Source organism: Loxodonta africana, chromosome 6 (genome assembly GCF_030014295.1).
Source record: "Loxodonta africana isolate mLoxAfr1 chromosome 6, mLoxAfr1.hap2, whole genome shotgun sequence".
Classification (NCBI taxonomy): Eukaryota; Metazoa; Chordata; class Mammalia; order Proboscidea; family Elephantidae; genus Loxodonta; species Loxodonta africana.
In genome coordinates this window covers 49,645,705-49,666,825 of record NC_087347.1, presented here as the reverse complement: position 1 = coordinate 49,666,825, position 21,121 = coordinate 49,645,705, and the positions used below count along the sequence as shown (strand labels likewise).

At 39.0% G+C, this 21,121-nt stretch overlaps 1 protein-coding gene across 1 annotated transcript; it reads right to left on the bottom strand.

Annotated features, from left to right (window-relative positions):
- Window positions 1–235: 235 nt before the first annotated feature.
- C6H2orf66 (chromosome 6 C2orf66 homolog) lies at window positions 236–1,074 on the bottom strand. Its single transcript, XM_064287423.1, has one exon. The coding sequence runs from the start codon at window positions 594–596 to the stop codon at window positions 396–398; it is 201 nt and encodes a 66-aa protein (XP_064143493.1). The 5' UTR covers window positions 597–1,074; the 3' UTR covers window positions 236–395.
- Between the last annotated feature and the right edge of the window lie 20,047 nt (window positions 1,075–21,121).

Genomic DNA, 21,121 nt, shown 5'->3' with positions numbered 1-21,121 from the left:
ACTTGGCATATTTCCTTTATATATGATTTTCCACATAACTTAGATGTATGACCTGGTCTTAAAAAAGATATAGATAACAATGCGTGCTATTTCATTACATTTAATGATCGTATAAAGAGTGCTAATTCTACTATTTTAATATGTTTCTCCCCAGAAAACTTTATTTAAAAAGTTACAACTCTTACCGTTTTTTAAAACCAGGCCGTAAAATACCTGAACCCAATTAAAACATTAACAGTGATAAGTATAATCAGAACTGAGCATTTATGTCTATGAGGAAATAAAGTCATTTTTCAAATAAATACTTTAAAAATCTCTACTTGACAATTGAGTCGTATGTTTGCACAGAGCCAGGGGATAAAGAGCCAACAGTTACCTGAGCTCAGAAGGAGCTTTCAGCCTTTGAGATAATTGGGAAAGGAGTTTTTCTGCTCTTCATAATCTTTATATGTAGAAGCAATAAGTTCTGATTGGAAAGAGAGAGGTCTGGGATTCTCATTCAAGGAGAAAGTATTCGTAAACCTCCCAAGATCAAGACCTCTTCCTTTAAAATATGTCTGAAGGGTTCTGAAAAGCTGAAGGGAGAAAGAAAACATTCAATGCCATTTGTAATTATACATCAAAATACTCAAAGTTGAACTTTTCTTTTTTCCTTTGAATTGATGTTAGGGCTAATCTAGAAGGCAGAAACTGAAAAACCAAGAACACAGTGGCAGGAGAAGTGCTTTGGACATGGTTGAATGAAGCCACGTGAAAGGAAAGAACAGGGAAATGTTGATGGTCACTGAGAGAGACAGGCAGAGAAGGTAGAGAAGGAAGGGGAAAAGTAGAAAAAAGGAAGAGGAAATATTTTTTAAAAGAAACAGGGAAGGAGGAATAGGATATTGGTTCACATAAATTTCACAACCATCTTTTTCCCAGATTCACTTGCAAATGAGGCCCAAAAATCCAGTGGATTAGTCTGTGATGATAATAATATACAGTGATAAGCAAAGCAATTATAAGTACAATCTAGGAAATCTGAGTATGTCTTTTACATCTTTGAAGAAATGAACACTTTATTATCTCCAAAGAAAGTACAATTCATTTTTTTAATTCAAATTACTTATCGGTCTTAAGAGGGCAGTCTTCTGAAGCAGGGAACGGAAGGAAAGGGCGGGGAGGGGAGGGGAGGGGAGGGGAGGGAGGGGAAGGGGAAGGGAGGGAGGGGAAGGGGAGGGGAGGGAGGGGAAGGGAAGGAAGAGAGAAAGAATTACTTCAGATCCTCCAAACTGAGACATGTATCTTAAACACACATCTAAGACAGACATACACCATAGCAGCATGAGTAGAGATTGTCATTCACCCCAAGGTGTGAAATGGAAATAAAACATTTAGAAAGGGCTAATAAAGCTTACCGGGGAGTTTGGCTTTGGCTGGCCATTGTTGGCTACCCTGCCTGCATCTGCAAGGCGATTCGTGGGTACTTATAGGCAGTGGACCAGTTGCAGGTGGGAGTCATTGACATGAGCAGAGGGAGTTCAAAAATAATGATTCCGTTTTCATCCACAAAATGAAAAACCCTTGAGACTCAGATCCTCAAGCTTCTTCAGGGGTAACACTGAACTTATTTTGTCTTATAAAATGCAGCAGCCTCTCCTAAGACCACAGAACATTTCATGTGCATTTTATAGAACACACAGGGCACTTTCACACAGCAGAGTGGCTTTGTCCTTTTTTTTTTTACTTTTAATAGAAGGTGTATACTCAACAGATGGGAATATGATGATGACTATCCTACCCAACAGAATGTTCTTTTGGACATATCAGCTTTTTAAATTACTGGATTTGTGAACAAAAAATTCTATTGCAAGAGACAAAATTACTTTTTGACCTACACTTTGTATTCCTTCTGAGAATCCCAAGAAGCTTACAAGTTTTAAATATTGGCATAGGTTATCATAATACTCCTTAAAATGAACAAGGTAGCACATGTTTCATGAAAAAGAGAAAAATTACTATACTTCTAGCATCCCCTTGCTGGATAAACACTATGCAGAAAGTGATAAGAGTTGAGAAATTGGACTCGATGAGTTGTGAAGTTGCCTTGGTTCTAATAACTCAGAGCAAGATCCAGGACAAGCCTTTTGTTGAGGAAGCTAGAAATCTGCACTGGAAATTACAACACCTGGCTATGGTTTCAGCCTTACAATCTTGACCTTGGGCAAGTAACTATGACCTTCATTTGTTCATTCCCTTATTCATTCATTCAACAAATTTTTATGGAGTTCCTACTCTGTGCCAGGTACTACACTAGGATTTGAGGATAAAATGGTAAAAATAATAAATGCATCCCCTGCCCTCAATGAACTAACATATTAGTGGGCAAGACAAACATTAATCAAATCATTATACAACAAAATATATAAATACAAATGAAGATAATTGCTGTGAAGAGAAACCAGGTGCTATAAGAATATAGAACAGGGGGCTTTGATTAAGTCTCAGGGGTCCAGAAGGCCTCTGAAGAGGCTACCTTACATCTGGTGGATGAGTAGGAGTTACCTAGGCAACCCAGGGAGGACAAAGAGAGATGAGTCTCAAAGAAAGTGAATGGCTTGTGCTAGAGCCTGTGGTTGAAAAGGAACATGGCACATTAAAGCAAATGAAATTTTCCAGGAATGGAGGGAGCAAGGGGGGAGCCTGCTGCTAGATGGGGCCGGAGAGGTAGTCAGAATTATAGATTTTATGCTGCAGGCAATGGGAAGTTATTGAAGTCTTTTAATCATCCAATCGCTTGATCAGAGTTGCATTTTCAAAGCTTGCTCTGGCTGCAGTGGGGAGGACAGAAAGTGCTAGAAAAGAGGAATGAGGGGATATCAGGTGGTTACTGCAGTAGTCCAGGTAGGAAAAGATGTTAATTTGGATGAGGGCAGTAGCAGAGATAATGAGATGTGGGTAAATCTGAAAGATGTTTAGAAGGAATTGGTAATGTACTGGAAACTACAGGAAATGAGCTAAGAGGATGGGAATTTTCAAGACCAATCCTTAGGTCTGTGGATTATGCAGCTGAGTGGATTACACTGCCATTTGCTGAGACTTCAAATATAGGTGTGGAGGGGTGAAGATAGTGAGCTCCATTCTAGCCATGTTGAGTTTGAAGAGTCCTTGAGATCTCCGAGACAGAAAGTAGAGTACTACACAATTGGATACACGGTGCTGGAGCTCAGAGAGGTCGGGGAAGAAAACGTATATGTGGGAGTTGTTGGCATATGAATGGATGAGATTATCTCAGTAGAGATGAGAAAAATGAGATGGGGGCCTAGGACTTGAGTTTTGAGTAATTTCGACATGTAACAGCCATGTACGGGAATCTATAAAAGAGACTCTGAACCAAGGGAGTGTGGAAGCAAGAGAAGAAAGTGTTTTAAGAAGGGAGAAATAGGGTAACATGAGGATTGGAAAGGGTTCCTGGAGTATTAGAGCTGTTGTGGTAGATAGAGGCAAAAGTCAGATAAGAGTGGGTTCAGAAGTGAGTGGATGGAGAGGAAAGAGAAAGTACAACAAGCTCTTGATAAGTTTAGTTGTGAAAAGAAAGAGAGGCAGCAGTCACTGGGGGGAGAAGTGGAGTCAAGGGGCAGTGTTGCTGTTGCCATTTTTAATGAGAGAGATTTCAGCTTAATTAAATGTCATTGGTTAAGTGAGCAAATGAATATATTGGAATTCCATTACATCATTTTCCTTAAAACTCCAGTACTTTGAATTTAAAAAATTAAATAATATCCATATGCCTACAAAGAATAATAGTTAATATTATTATTCAAATTTACGCACCAACCAATAAAGCCAAAGATGAAGAATTGAAGATTTTTACCAACTTCTGCAGTCTAAAATTGATCGAACATGCAATTCAGATGCATTAATAATTACTAGTGAAGCATTGGTAGTGGGAAAATATGGCCTTGGTGATAGAAACAATGCTGGAGCTTGGATAATAGAATTTTACAAGACCAACGACTTCTTCATTGCAAATACCTTTTTCATCAACATAAATGGTGTCTATACATGTGGACCTCACCAGATGGAATACACAGGAATCAAACAAACATCTGTTGAAAGAGATTATAGACAAGCTCAATATCAGTCAGAACAAGGCCAGGTGCTGCCTGTGGAACAGACCATCAATTGTTCATATGCAAATACAAGTTGAAACTAAAGAAAATCAGAATGAGTCTACAAGAGCCAAAGTCCAACCTTAAGTATATCCCACCTGAATTTAGAGACCATCTCAGGAACAGATTTGATGCATTGAACACTAATGACCCAAGGCCAGATGAGTTGTGGAGTGACATCAAGGACATCATACATGAAGAAAGCAAGAGGTTACTAAAAAGACAGGAAACAAAAAAAAAAAAGACCAAAATCGCTGTCAGAAGAGACTCTAAAACTTGCTCTTGAATGTTAAGTAGCTAAAGTGAAAGGAAGAAATGGAGTAAAAGAACTGACAGAAGATTTCAAAGGACAGTTCGAGAAGACAAAATAAAGTATTATAACAACATGTGCAAAGACCTGGAGGTAGAAAATCAAAAGGGAAGAACACACTCAGCATTTCTCAAGCTGAAAGAACTGAAGAAAAAACTCAAGCCTCCAGTGACAATATTGAAGGATTCTATGGGGAAAATATTAAACGATGCAGGACGCATCAAAAGAAGATGGAAGGAATACACAGAGTCACTACACCAAAAAGAATTGGTCAACATTCAACCATTGCAGGAGGTAGCGTATGATCAGGAACTGACGGTACTGAAGGAAGAAGTCCAAGCTACACTGAGGGCACTGGCAAAAAACAAGGCTCCAGGAATTGACAGAATACCAACTGAGATGTTTCAACAAACAGGTGCAGCATTGGAAGTGCTCACTCATCAATGCCAAGAAATTTGGAAGACAGCTACCTGGCCAACCAACTGGAAGAGATCCAAATTTATGCCTATTCCCAAGAAAGATGATCCAACTGAATGCAAAAATTATCAAACAGTATCATTAATATCACATGCAAGTAAAATTTTGCTGACCATCTTTCAAAAGTGGCTGCAGCAGTGTATCGACAGGGAACTGCCAGAAATTCAAGCTGGATTCAGATGAGGAGGTAGAACCAGGGATATCATTGCTGATGTCAGATGGGTCCTGGCTGAAAGCAGAGAATACCAGAAAGATGTCTACCTGTGTTTTATTGACTATACAAAGGCATTTGACTGTTCAGGTCATAACAAATTATGGATAACATTACAAAGAATGGGAATTCCAGAACCCTTAACTGTGCAAAATTACACAGATCGAGAGGCAGTCATTCAAACAGAGCAAGGGGATATTGCGTGGTTTAAAGTCAGGAAATGTGTGCGTCAGGGTTGTATCCTTTCACCATACCTATTCAGTCTGTATGCTGAGCAAATAACCGGAGAAGCTGGACTCTATGAAGAAGAACACGACATCAGGACTGGAGGAAGACTCATTAACAACCTGCGATATGCACATGACATAACCTTGCTTGTGGAACTGAAGAGGACTTGAAGCACTTACTGATGAAGATCAAAGATCACAGCCTTCTGTATGGATTACACCTCAACATAAAGAAAACAAAAATCCTCACAACTGGTCCAATAAGCAACATCATGATAAATGGAGAAAGGATTCAAGTTGTCAAGGATTTCATTTTACTTGGATCCAAAGTCAACACCCATGGAAGCAGCAGTCAAGAAATCAAAAAACACATTGCATTGGGCAAATCTGCTGCAAAAGACCTCTTTCAAGTGTTGGAAAGCAAAGATGTCACCTTGAAGACTTGGACCCTGACCCAAGCCATGATGTTTTCAATTACCTCATAAGCATACAAAAGCTGGACAATGAGTAAGGAAGACCAAAGACGAATTGACACCTTTGAATTGTGGTGTTGGCAAATAATCCTGAATATGGACTGTCAAAAGAACAGACAAATCTGTCTTGGAAGAAGTACAACCAGAATGAGTCTTAGAAGCAAGGATGGTGAGATGACGTCTCACATACGACATGTTACCAGGAGGGATCAGTCCCTGGAGAAGGATATCATGCTTGGTAAAATAGAGGGCCAACGAAAAAGTGAAAGACCCTCAATGAGAGGGATTGACACAGTAGCTGCAACAATGGCCTCAAGCATAAGATTGTGAGGATGGCGCAGGACTGGGCAGTGTTTTTTTCTGCTGTGCATAGGGTTGCTATGAGTCGGAACGGACTAGATGGCACCTAACAACAACAACAATGATGTTGAGAAGCCCTGGTAGCACAGTGGTTAAGAGCTTGGCTGCTAACCAACAGGCTGGCAGTTCGAATCTACCAGCTGCTCCTTGTAAACCCTATAGGGCAGTTCTACTCTGTATTTTAGTATTGCTATGAGTTGGAATCCGCTCATCAGCAACAGGTTTTTGGCAATAATATTGAACTATTAAATTGCTAGTGAGATTCTTGTAACATCACTGCACTGTAAACTCTTTAGATTCTTAGTGCTGAGTATAAAGCCCAATACATAGACAATATACTTTTTAAAATGAAAGACTGAATAAATTCAGAATAAATTTCCATAGCCACTTAGCTATGAATAATTTCTAACTTTAGTTCTGTTTGTAAAGAAAACACAGCTCATTTGTTCTTCTTTTAAAGAGGTACCCATTTAAGAAATAGTTATAACTTCTCAAAGGAACAACGGACTAAAAGTAACACGTATTACGGCCTTCTTCAGTAAGACTGGAGTATTCCTGACTGCTAAAGTAATTACATATTTAAGTAAAGTAATTGTTTTAAATTTCTGGTCTGTTTTTAAAGGAAAAACTGTTACCCCTTTCCTCATTTAATGAAACTAGTGGTGATAATTTCTTCAGAATGTGTTAATATAGCACTAAGTAAATTCTTTTTTTTTTTTTAATTTTTATTGTGCATTAGGTGACGGTTTACAGAGCAAATTAGTTTCGCATTCAATAGTCTGATATAAAGTGTTCCATGACGTTGGTTTCATTCCCCACCATGTCAGCACTCTCCCCATTTCCATCCTAATACTAATTTCCCCATTTTTTTTTTTTTTTTTGGTCCTGATTTTCTACTCCTTCCTTCTTGTCTTTGCTTTGGGGCAAATGTTGCCCCTTTTAATCTTGTATTATTGATTGTTCTAAGGAATACATTCCTTTCGGGTGTTATTGTTTATTTTATGGGCATGTCTGTGGTTTGGCTGAACGGCGATCTCCAGGAATGGCTTCAGTTCCAGTTCAAGAGACTGTCTTAGGGCCGTAGTCTCAGGGGTTCCTTCAGTCTCTGTCTGATCAATAAATCTGGTCTTTTGATTTTTTGTTCTACAGTTTTTCACCCACTCTCTCTGGGGTCCTCTGTTGTGATCCTAGTCAGAGTGGTAGGTAGTGGTAGCTGGGTGCCATCTAGTTCTTCTGGTCACTAAGTAGATATTTTGCAATTATTTGGTTGATAGATGCAATCAAAAGAGAGAGAAAACAAAAAAAAAACAAACAAACAGGATATTTCAGGTTTCAAAACCATTTCTTTCTGATTTTAATGATCCTATTTGGCCCTCTCGTTAAGTCAGAGCATTCATAAAAGCAGCACTTGAGACATTACAGGCAAAAAAGGCTCTTCCACATCCAGAGGCACCTGAATGAAGTTCTTTGCTGGCATTCCTCAGTGAGAAATCTGGAGGAAAATAGAATACTCAGCACAGGGACATAAGCAGAAATGAAAACCATTAAATATGTTAATCAAGTTTAAATTTTATATTAGATTGTAAATTAAAACATGACTAATAGTGAGAAAAGGATGCCAAAGGCAGAAGATATTGTGGGAGGTAAAGAGGCATTTTAAAACTACCATTTCTGTTGAACTGTATAACCTTTTCAAGTCCTTCCTGCCTCAATGAGGAAGAAGATGGAGCTGATACCGTTACGTAACTGTTATCATGAACAAGGACATAAAATTCAGTCTCCTTTTTCTTCCTCCTGGCCTGAGTAAGGGAAAGGAAAAACTATTGTGCATTTATTGACTGAGTCTTTGGTTGTGATTAGAACTTCAAAGATAAGGGAAAGGTTGCTCATATGATTAATAGAGTAAGCCAGACAGCTTTCTGCTCAGAGCAATAAAAACTGCTTTTTGTGGCAGAGGGAAGATTTCAGTTTGAAGGTGGACTAAAGAGAAGAAGAGGGGAGAAACAAGATGAGTCTCCTGCTTTGCACAGAAGAGAAGCAAAGAGCTGTTGAGTTTCAGGGGACCAACAGTGACCACAATATACTGGAGAACAGAGGCTCACCCCTCATATCCTGGGACCACATAAACTCCCACATCCTGTGAAACCTCGGGGAGGCAAGGGAAGGCCCAGAGGTCACTGAAATTGGATTCCTTCCCTCCCACATTGGGATCTGGGTTTAGAGTCAGACAAAGTTAAAAAAAAAAAAAGGGAACATGACAGTCTCAAACACCTCCATAGTGTGAGTCTATTTCAGAAGCACGGGCCCATAAACGAAAGAGGACAAGGCCTAAGGGGCAGGGGGAGTGGCCATCCTTCCTTGAAAGTGTTTACTCTCAAGTCTAGCCTGGCTTGCTTGAGTTCATGTCTTCCTTATCACTGCCTGGAACCACCGCAAAAGCAGCCTCTTAATTAGCCTCCCTTCCTCCCATGGTTCCTCCTCTGGACTGTCTGCCTCCCTGCCACCAGTCTTCCCAAAACATGAGTACAAGCTATTTCTACATTACTAAGAAGCCCAGAGGCAACTAAAGGTAAAAATCCTGATTGTATTTGAGTTAAAGCCAGCTGCAAGAAACCTAGCAAGAAACTAGACATTTAGATTCATCCAGCAATTAAGATATTAACCAGATTTTCAAAACTTGGATTTCAGAACCAGGTTCCCAATTCTTTGTGTCATCTCAGACCGTATTGATATCTCCAAAATCATAAGAAATAAGTAAAGAAATTCTCCTAAAATATAGAAGTCTAAATCATTTCTTAGGACTTTGTAAACAGCTTTTCAGCTGGCCATTTGTTTTTGTAGCAGAGAGGTTTTGAGAGGATTGGTGTCACCAGAGCTTTGCAATTAATTGACCCTGAAGCAGAGACAGGGTCATGCTGCTAAGGAAAATCCAACTAGCAACATATCCATCTATCTCTAGTGGCTTCCTGATGCTCATAAGGTAAAGTCTAAACTCTTGATCGTGATATAAAAGCCCCCAATATGACACAATCCTACCTTTCCAGCCTTCTTACCCTCTCCCATAAACACCATACACACTTATACCTCAGGGCCTTTGAACTTGCTGTTACTTCTGTCTGGAATGCCTTTTCCAATGCTTGTATGCCCTCATAGCTTCTTGTCCTTCTAGGCTCTGCTCAACTGTCATTTCTTCTAATAAAAAGAAATCTTTTAGTCATTACAATAGCTCTGTGTTCATACTTCCATGGCACTTACAATGTTGACTTAGGGTAACTTTATTTGCTTCATCCACTTGTTTAACTGTCCACAGGTGAGCTCCTTGAAGTAGCCACTGTGAATTTTTATCATTGATCCTTTAGAGCTTGGCATAATCATTGGCATTATATAGGCATATCGCAAAAGTTTATGGAATTTATAATTCCTTAGGTAAAATTTGTGTGTAGATAGATTCTTGTAATGTTCTTTTAAAATTTAAGACTTGTTATATTTTTAATTTACGTAATGTTCTATGTTAATAAGGAGGGGAGAGATAATTGTAGGTGGCCAATAAATGTCTGATTTGACTTGAATATTCAATGGACTAACCCAAAAACCCAGTGCCCAGTGCCGTCGAGTTGATTCCGGCTAGTAAAGTGCAAATTAATATTTGAACCAGCTGTTGTACACAAATCAATGGAAAAGGGGGCGGTGTGGCACTGTTTATGGCCACACATACCTTTCTCTTTTAATTGTTCTGGAGTTGAGAGGGTGGGGCAGAGATGTTTGTCCATGTTCTGAGATAACTCACGTGGAGAAACCCAGCCTATAAGAAATAGTCCATATCCAACCATGGTCTCAGGGAACATCTAGCTCAATTGGCATAACATATTTTATAAACAATATGTTCTACATTCTACTTCGGTGAATACTGCCTAAGTCTTAAAAGCCTGTGAGTGCCCATCTAGGATACTGCACTGGTCTCACCATTTTGGGAGCAAGGAAGAGTGAAAAAAACTAAAGACACAAGGGAAAGATTAATACGAAGGACTAATGGACCACATCTACCATGGCCTCCACCAGAGTGAGTCCAGTACAATGACATGGTGCCCAGCTACCACCACTGACTGCTCTGACAGAGATAACAATAGAGGGTCCCAGTCAGAGCTGGAGGAAAATGTAGAACAAAATTCTAACTCAAAAAGAAAGACCAGACTTGCTGGCCTGACAGAGACTGGAGAAACACTGAGTATGGCCCCCGGACACCCTTTCAGCTCAGTAATGAGGCCACTCCTGAGGTTCACCCTTCAGCCAAAGATTGAACAGGCCCATGGCACAAAACAAGACTAAAGGGCCACACCAGCCCTGGGGCAGGGTCTAGAAGGCAGGGGGGAACAGGAAAGCTGGTAACAGGGAACCTAGGGTTGCGAAGGGAGAGTGTTGACTTGTCATGGCACTGTTTACCATCTAAAGTACAATAATAATAATTTTTGTATAATAAAGGCTTCCTAATGTAAAAGTTAAAGGACCTTCAGAACATCAAGAACGACCATTCCTGGTACAACTTGGTCCCATCCTTTAAGAACCAAAGCAGTCCTTCTGGCTTTCTCCAGGGATACAGAAGCTGTTAACCCTATTCAGTGTACTCCACCATGTAGTTATCCAGAAACTCAAAGACCCATTGGGTCTCTCTGCTCATACCCTCCTATGAATCATTCTCCCTCTAGTTGTCAGTGAAGAGTGCCTCGAGAGTTCTCTCCTCTCCTTATATAGCTTTTAAATATGTATCTGTATTTCTGACTCATCATCATATATCTGGCAACCCTTGGAGTTCCTGGGCTTTTAGATTGATCTGCTTCCATCTTCACATGGCACCTCCCCCTGTGTGTCTGTGTCTATTGTGCACTTTTTATAAGACACTACTCAGAAGAGGTTAGGTTTATGCATCCACCCTACTTCGATCTGACTTCATTAACATAAGAAAAATCCCTTTTTCCAAACAGTGTCATATTTACAGGTATAGGGGATAGGACTTGAATGCACCTTTTGCGAGGACACATTGAACCCATAACAGGGTAGTATTTATTGAATACCTAAGATGTGCCAGGCTGTCTACTAAGTGATTAATACCATTATTAATTTTGAGGACTCTAAAATACAGGCCATACTTTCTCATTTTATACATTGGGGGTGATGTGGGAAAAGGAAGTTGTAAGAGAGGTTAAGTTTTCAAGACTAGTTTCCTAGCATATTTCTTAGTATAAACCTAAACCTGTTCCTTTAAGAGTTTGGGCCTAGACTTTTGTAGGCCTCAGGATCCAAAATAGGAAATGTATGAACAAGAATCCTATGACAGGGTTCTGAGATGATCCTGGGAGTGCAGATTTCAACTTTAGACTCTCTCTCAGGATTTGGGGTGCCTAGGATATCTACCACCCAAACTAATCTGAGGCATTAGGGATATGGTAGGCTGAAAAAAATGCTCCCCTCCCCAGATACCAGTCCTAACCAATGGAACATATAAATGTTAACTTATTTGGGAAAAAAGGTCTTTGCAGATATAATTAATTTAAGGATTTTGAGATAAGAAGATTATCCTGGATTATCTGGTAGGCCCTAACATGTAATCACAAATGTACTTATAAGAGATGCAAAGGAAGCTTTGATATAATCAGAGAAGACGATAAAAAGACAGAGCACAGAGAGATTAGGAGATACCGGCCTTGAAGACTGGAGTGATGTGGCCAAGAGCCAAAAAATGCCAACAGCCACCAGAAGCCAGAAGAGGCAAGAAATAGATTCTCCCCTGGAGCCTCCAGAAGGAGCGTGGCCCTGTAGGCACCTTGGTTTCATCCCAGTGATACTGATTTCAGGCTTCTGGCATCCAAAGGTGTGAGAGAATAAATGTCTGTTATTTCGAGCCAACCAATTTGTGGAAGTTGTTATAGCAGTCACAGAAAGCTAATATAAGGATGTCAGGCCAGCCATGGAGGCGGAAGACCTATGACTTAAAACAACTGATTTAGATTTTACTGAACACACTGCACTGTAGACAGACCTAGAAGCAGGATCCAAATTCTTTATCCCCTTTTGAGAAAGACTGAGCTTCTTCTGTCATCCAACTCAAAATGCAAAATGGATTTGGGTTGAAATGTCTATTATGAAACTTGGGATTTACATGAGTAAAGCTATATTGTAAAATGTCCTTTTAAAACAGAAGGGATGAGAAAAGGCTCCATCTCATACTATTAAATTAGAGAAGACCATATGCTTGAGTCACATTAATTTTGTAATAAAAAACCCAGTGCCGTCGAGTCGATTTCGACTCATAGCGACCCTATAGGACGGAGTAGAACTGCCCCGTAGAGTTTCCAAGGAGCGCCTGGCGGATTTGTAATAGAACACATAATAAAGTACCTAGAAGACTGACCACACATCATTCTTAAAACACCACCTACGTTTCCAAACACATATTTTATATGAAAAAGGGCAGTAGTTTCAGAGAAGGGGAAAACTGAAGACAATTCAATGGGTATTTCTTTGGATTTTTTTTGGAAAATTGGGCAAATGATTGTCTTTCTTAGTGCTGTTCATCAATTCTGAGCTCTGAAATACAGCCAGTGAGCTTTTACCATTAAAAAAAAAAAAAAACAAAACCTAAAACCAAAAACAGTTCCTCTAAAAATGATTGTTAGTCCCTAGAATTCTGGGAGCTCTTTAGTATTCTAGGGGCATACGATGTTATCCAATTATTTTAAATAACATAGAATAATTAGCAACTTTTTACCATTCCTTCAAAACTACATTCCGTAAGTGATTTGTCTGGCCCTGGGGAAATCCAAGAGAAATCTCAGTAGCAGAAATTATTTTGCCCTAATCCTTCAATAATAATCTTCAACAATACCATGCTTCCAAGTAGCAGTAAGGACATTCTAGGTTTCTGCTAAAAATGCTACTTGTAGACTTCCACTTTTAGAAATTCCATTTTAAAAATTGGCTTATTTGACATTTATTATTGAGTTGTGGAAGTCTTTTATATATGTTCTGAAGGCAAATCCTTTGTCAAAAATGTTTCTCCCTGTTGGTAGTTTATCTATACATTTTCTTAATGTTTCTCTCTGTTGGTAGGTTGCCTATACATTTTCTTAATGTTTCTCTGTGTTGGTAGTTTACCTATACATTTTCTTAATGTTTCTCTCTGTTGGTAGTTTGCCTATACATTTTCTTAATGATGCCTTTTAATGAGCAGAAGTTTTTCATTTTGATGAGGTGTAAGTTACTAATTTTTATGGTTATTGCTTTCTTTATTCTGACTAAGCACCTTGGCTACCATCATGCCACAAAGTATTCTCCTATATTTTCTTCTGCAAGTTTTATAATTTAGCTTTTACATTTAGATCTATGATTTATTGCAAATTAATTTTTGTGCATGCTGTGAGGGAGGGTCAAGGTGTCTCCCCCCTCCATAGAGGCATGCAGTTTCTCCAGAACTATTTGTTAAAAAGGCTTTAATTTTCCCTTTGAACGTTTTGGCAACTTTGTTGAAAATCAATTGACCATAAATGTCTCTGTTTTCTTCCGTTGATGTATCTTTTCACCAACTACACTTTGTTGATTACAGTAGGTTTATTTAGCAAGTCTAGGTATCAGGTAGTATGAATCCTCCAACTTTGCTCTTTTTTTTCCCCAGAACTGTTTTAGCTATTCTAGTTCCTTTGCTTCCCATATAACTTTTAAAATCAGCTTGTAAATTTTTACAAAAATAATCTGCTGAGATTTTGATTGAGATTGCATTTAAGCTACGTATCATTTGGGAAAGCATTGACATTGTAACACTAGCCTTCCAATAAATGAATACAGTATTTCTCTCCACTAATTTTAGGGCTTTAAAAATTTCTCTAAACTGTATTTTGTAGCTTTTGGTGTAGATGTATTGCACATATTTTAATTTATTCTTAAGTGTCTTTTTTGTGCTAATGTAAATTGCATTTAAAAACAAATTCATTTTATAATTGCTTGAGCTTTTATATAAAAATATAATTTTTTTTGTATATTGATCTTGTGATGGTTACCACTGTGTGTCAGGTTGGCTGGGCAGTAGTTTGGCAGCTATGTAATGACGTAGTTTGGCAGTTATATAATGATGTACTCATCCTCTGTTTTGTGAACTGGTGTGAGCAGCCAATCAGTTGAAAAGGGAGTTTCCTTTGGAGTGTGGGCTGCATCCAATATATACAGATGTTCTGGCAAAGCTTGAGCACTTTGGATCTTACATCCAACTCATCATTCTCTGACCTCCAGTTCTTGGGATGTGAGCCAGCAGCCTGATGCCTAACCTGCAGATTTTGGGAAATCCAGCTCCCGAAACCCCGTGAGCCAGCAGCTGGGTTCATCAGCCCCTGCAACCACAAGTCAGGAGAAGCCTCCAGCCTGATGCCTGACGCATGGATTTGGGACTTGCCAGCCTCCACAGCTGCATGAACCATTTTCCTGAGATAAATCTCTCTCTCTCTCTCTCTCTCTCTCTTTCTATACGTTTCACTGGTTTTGCTCCTCTAGGGAACCCACCCTAAGACAGACCCTGTATTTTGTGACCTTGCAAGATTTACTTATTAGCTCTAGTAGTTGTTTTGTATATTTTTGAGTATTTTCTATACAAATAATAATGTCATTAAGCTGAGAGGATTTGATAGAAATTTGTAAACTAAAAAAAAGTTCCTAATTAGGCAGAGAGAAAAGTTGTAAAATTCAATTTCAGCAATGAGTTGAAACTTAGTTTAAAGAGGACTAGAGGCTCTTCTGGCCAACATGGCACCATAGACAGCAGCACCATGCCATACCTTCACAGCAAAGACCCGAAAAACCAAGTAAAACAAAGGCAAATGTCATTCCTGGAACCTGAGGTGTCAAATGAAGAGATAAAGAACTCAGCCAAACACCAAATGGAATAAGAAACTGACAGAGAAAAGAAAGAGAGGAGAGATATATGTGGAGGTTCCCAATCAGCTAATGCAGCATGGATTCACCATCTTGTACTCCTGTCCGAGACAAGGAACATGGGAAAGCAGCTTCACGGAGCTCCCAACAGGAGACAGAGCACCTGATACCCAGCAATACACCCTTTCCTACCCCTCTGCTCTCCCTGCTGCTCTACCTCTGTGCTTCCTGGCTGGCAGCAATGGCTTAGCCAGCCTGGAAGTGCAGCATCTGTGCTGCTTGGATTTGCCCTGCCCACGTCGGAAATCAGCAGACAGGGAGTACAGGAAAGCGGGTTCATGAAGTTCCCAGCAGGTAAACAGCAATATACTCTTTCTCACCCCCTGCCCTTTCTCCCCGCCCCTTTGACCTCCTCTGCTTCTGCCAGCTTCAGTCTCTTGACCAGAAGGCAACTGCTTTGGCCCTGGGCCACTTGGGTTTGCCCCACCCACACTGGCCAGCTCCCTAAGTGCCATTTGTCTGTTGATGATGTTGCTTTTTTCCATTTCTTTTGGTTTCTTCCACGTCTCCAACCACCTCCCCCTCCTTTCTCTCAAACACCTGGCTCTGTGTACAATCTTTGCTTCTTCTTGAAAGGCTGTGAAGCACCACTCAATTGGGGAACCACTCTTCCGGCCTGTGACACCATGCTGGTGGGATTCCCCGGGGCTTTTTTTTTTTGCTTTGTTTTGTTTGTTTTTCTTTTTGTGGCTTGGGAGTCCCTTCCAGCCAGACTGTACTGCATGGCTTAGGAGCCACTTCCCCAGTCTGTGCAGCTCCTGGGTGCATTTCTTTTTTACTTTCTGTCTTCCTTCATTTCTAAGTTCTCATTTCTCTTTACTTACCTTCTTTTCCTATCTCCTGAATACCTGCACTGTGTGACATCTATACCCCCCTCTAACTAAGCTATACTGCACAGCCTGGTAGCAACTTCCTCAGTCTTCATAGCCACACCAGTGGGACCTCTGGGGGCTTCTCTTTTCTTTCTTTTTTCCAAATTTTTATCTAGTTTTTTCTTTTCTTTCTTTTCCCCGTTTTCTCCATTTCTCAGTTTCTCATCTCTCCACTCCAATGGCAAGCTCCCTTAGCATTCTTTTTTTCATTTGTTTGTTTTTGGCTCCTGTTTCACTCTCATCTCCCTGCTCTTTCCCATACCTGTATTAGCTCCACACATAACAACCTCCCCCCTCTTTCCTGCCTATCTGCACTGTGCACTGAACATCACACCCCTGAGCAGAACAGGCATGGCCTACCGGTACCTGCCCAGCACTGATCCCTGGCCCGCCCTGTTGGCCCTAGTATGTGCCACAAACAACCCACTCCAACCCCTCCCCTTCAGCTGGATCTGCCCTGCTGCATCACAGCTGAGTGACTGGCCCTGCCCATTGGACAATGAGGTGAAAAATATTGTGACCACAGACAAGCAAACAACAAAAAACCCACAGCCTGCCTGCTTAGACACAACCAAATAAAACAAAAAAAGCAAGACAAAAAAAACAGATCTACAATCAATAAATGAAGAAAATAACTACTGAATGTCTCAAAGACAGCACACAATATCAAAACATATTAAAAAACAAAAAGTACAAGATGGTTTCAGTAGGCATCCAAAATAAAACACCAGATGACTTTCCAGTAGAAGAAAAGGCACTAGAACTACCTGACAGGAATGTAAATCTCTAATATTCAGAACTATCCAAGAGTTGAAGCAAAAAGAAGACAAAAATGAGGAAAAAATAGACAAATTCATGGAAAAGGCAGACAAATTCATGGAAAATACAGACAAAAAAATGGGATAATTCAGGAAAATAGTACAGGAATAAAATGCCAAAATAAATTCACAACTAGAAATCATACAAAAACAACAATTAGAAATTGAAAAAATAAATAAGATTTCAGAAATGGACAGTATCATAGAAGGGTGGAGGAGCAGGTTTGAAATGATGGAAGACATGATCAGCGAAACTGAAGACAAATACTTGCATAAAGCTCTGAGGGAGAATCAGAAAAAAGAACAAAGAAAAATGAAGAAACCATGAGAATTACATGAGATACAACCAAAAGCAAAAGTTTTCGAGTATCAGGGTTCCAGAGCAGGAGGAGAAAATGGAAAACACAGAGAGGATCACTGAAGAATTGCTGACAGAAAACTTCCCTAATATCATGAAAGATGAAAAGATGACCATCCAAGAAGCTCAACAACTCCCATATTGGATAGACTCCAAAAGAAAATCACCATGGCATATCATAATCACACTTGCTAAAACCAAAGACAGAAAAAAAATCCTGAGAGCAGCTAGAGAAAAACAAAAAGTCACACACAGAGGAGAAACAATAAGACTAAGCTCTGATTATTTAGCAGAAACCATGCAGGCAAGAAGGCAATGGGATGACATATATAAGACCTTGAAAGAAAAAATTGCCACCAAGAATAATACATTCTGCAAAACTCTGATTCAAATATGGTGAAATTGGACATTTCCAGATAAACAGAAATTAAGGGAATATGTAAAAACCAAACCAAACTTACAAGAATTATTAATGGGAGTCCTTCAGTCTGAGAACAAACAACATCAGACCACAGCCTGAATGTAGGACGCAAGATTGTACCAGCCAGATACCAACCTAGGAAATGAACTCTTATGGACTTTCCAAAACCAAAAGAATTGCAACAGGGGACCAGAGAGGTTAATCTGTAAATGACAACAATGTCAGAACAATAAGAGAGAGAATAAACGGCATAGATATACAACTTTCTAACGGAGAGGAAGGCAAGGCAATACCAAGTAATAATAAAAAAAAAGTAATAATAGACTGGTTTAAACCTAGGAAGATACAGGTAAATTTCAAGGTAACCACAAAGGAAGTTAACAAACCTACTCACTGAAATAAGAAGAAAAACATAAAGCCTCAATAAAAACAAAATATACAAAAGCAAAAGAAATCCACAAACAAAAGGAACTCAGCACAGGGCAGTAAGAGGAACAAAGAAATGTCAGAACCACAAAGAAAAAAAAAAAGCACTACAAAGTGACAGCGATAATACACACCTATCAATAATTACACTGAATGTAAATGGCCTAAATGCACCCATAAAGTGATAGAGAGTGACAGAATGGATAAAAAAAATAGGATCCATCAATATGCTGTCTACAAGAGACACACCTTAGAAACAAAGACGTAAATTTATTAAAACCAAAGGATGGAAAAAATATATCAAGCAAATAACTACCAAAAAAGAGCAGATGTGGCAATACAAATCTCAGATAAAATAGACTTTAAAACAAAATTCACCATAAAAGACAAAGGAGGGCATTATATAATGACTAAAGGGATGATCCATCATGAAGACTTAACCATAATAAACATTTATGCACCCAATGCCAGGCAGGGCTCCAAAACACATAAAACAAACTCTAACAGCACTGAAAAGAGAAATTGACAGTTCCACAATAATAGTAGGAGACTTCAACACACCACTCTCGGCAAAGGACAGAATATCTAGACAGAAACTCAGTAAAGATAAAGAAGAGCTAAAGGGCACAATCAACCAACTTGACCGCATAGACATACATAGAACACTCCACCCAACAGCTGCAAAGTACACATTCTTTTCCAATGCACATGGAACGTTCTCCAGAATAGACCACGTCTTAGGCCAGAGAGCAACCCTCAAGAAAATCCAAAATACTGAAATAACTAATATCTTCTCTGACCACAACACCATCAAAATAGAAATTAACAACAGGGAGAGCAAGGAAAAAAAATCAATTACATGGAAACTGAATAACACCCTACTTGAAAACCACTGGGTAATAGAAGAAATCAGAGATGGAATTAAAAAATTCCTAGAATCAAATGAGAATGAAAACACATCATACCAAAACCTCTGGGACACAGCAAAGGCAGTTCTCAGAGGCCAATTTATAGCAAGAGATCCACACATCAAAAAAGAAGGGACAAAATCAAAACATTAGCTATACAACTTGAACAAATAGAAAGAGAACAGCAAAAGAAGCCCACAGCCACCAGAAGAAAGGAAATAATAAAGATCAGTTCAGAAAAAAATGAAATAGAGAATAGGAAAACAATAGAAAGATTCAATAAAACCAAAAGTTGATTCTTTGAAAGGATCAACATAATCGACAAACCACTGGCCAAACTGACAAAACAAAAACATGAGAGGAAGCAAATAACACAAATAAGAAATGAAATGGGGAACATTACAAGAGACCCAACTGAAATAGAAAGGATGATAACAGAGTATTATGAAAAACTATACTCCAATAGATTTGAAAACCTAGAGGAAATCAACAAATTTCTAGAAACACACTACCTACCCAAACTAACACAAAATGATGTTGAAAATCTGAACAGACCCATAACAAGAGAAGAGACTGAAAAGGTAATAAAAAAAACTCCCAACAAAAAAAAAGCCCTGGTCCAGTTGGCTTTACTGCAGAATTCTACCAAACATTCAGAGAACAGCTTATACCAGTACTACTCAAACTATTTCAGAACATAGAAAAGGAAATGATACTTCCAAATGCATTCTATGAAGCTAGCACAACCCTGATACCAAAACCTGGGAAAGACCACAAAAAAAGAAAATTACAGACCAATATCTCTCATGAATATAGATGCAAAAATTTTCAACAAAATTCTAGCCAATAGAATTCATCATCATATCAAAAAAATAATACACCATGACCAAGAAGGCTTCATACCAGGTATGCAAGGATGGTTTAACATTAGAAAATCAATCAATATAATCTACCACATAAACAAAGGGAAAGAAAAGAATCACATGATCATCTCAATTGACGCAGAAAAGGCATTCGACAAAGCCCAACACACATTCCTGATAAAAACTCTCAATAAAATAGGTATAGAAGGGAAATTTCTCAACATAATAAAGGACATCTATTTTTTTATGCAAACTCAGTGCCCAACATCATTCTTAATGGAGAGAGGCTGAAAACATTCCCCTTGAGAATAGGAACAAGACAAGATTGCCCTTTATTACCACTCCTATTTAACACTGTGGTCGAAGTCCTAGCTAGAGCAATAAGGCAAGACAAGGAAATAAAGGGCATCCAAATTGGTAATGAAGAAGTTAAACTGTCCCTATTTGCAGATGATATGATACTATCCATAGAAAACCCAGAAGATCCACGAGAAAACTACTGAAACTAACAGAAAGATTCAGCAGAAGAGCAGGATACAAGATAAACATACAAAAATCAGTTGGATTCCTATACACCAATAAAGAGAACAATGAAAAGGAAGGCAGGAAAACAATACCATTTATAATGGCCCCTAAAATATAAAATACTTAGGAATAAAGCTAACCAGGGAAGTAAAAGACCTATACAAAGAAAACTACAAAACACTACTGCCAGACACCAAGAGAGATATACATAAATGGAAAAACATACCATGCTCATGGATAGGTAGACTCAACACTGAGAAAATGACAATCCAAATACCAAAAACATTCTTTAAAGAGATGGAAAAACTTATCACTAACTTTATATGAAAAGAGAAGAAGCCCCGGATAAGTAAAGCACTACTGAAGAAGAATAAAGTAGGAGAACTTGCACTACCTGACCTCAGAACCTACTATACAGCTACAGTAGTCAAAACAGCCTGGTACTGGTACAAGGACAGATACATTGACCAATGGAACAGAATTGAGAACCCAGATGTAAATCCATCTACCTATGGTCACCTGATCTTCCACAAGGGTCCAAAGTCCATCAAATGAGGAAAAAATAGTCTTTTTAACAAATGGTGCTGGCAAAACTGGATGTCCATTTGTAAAAAAACGAAACAGGACCCATACCTCACATCATATACAAAAACTAATTCAAAACTGATCAAAGATCTAAATATAAAGCCCAAAACTATGAGGTTCACAGAAGAAAAAATAGGATCAACACTAGAGGCCCTAATACACA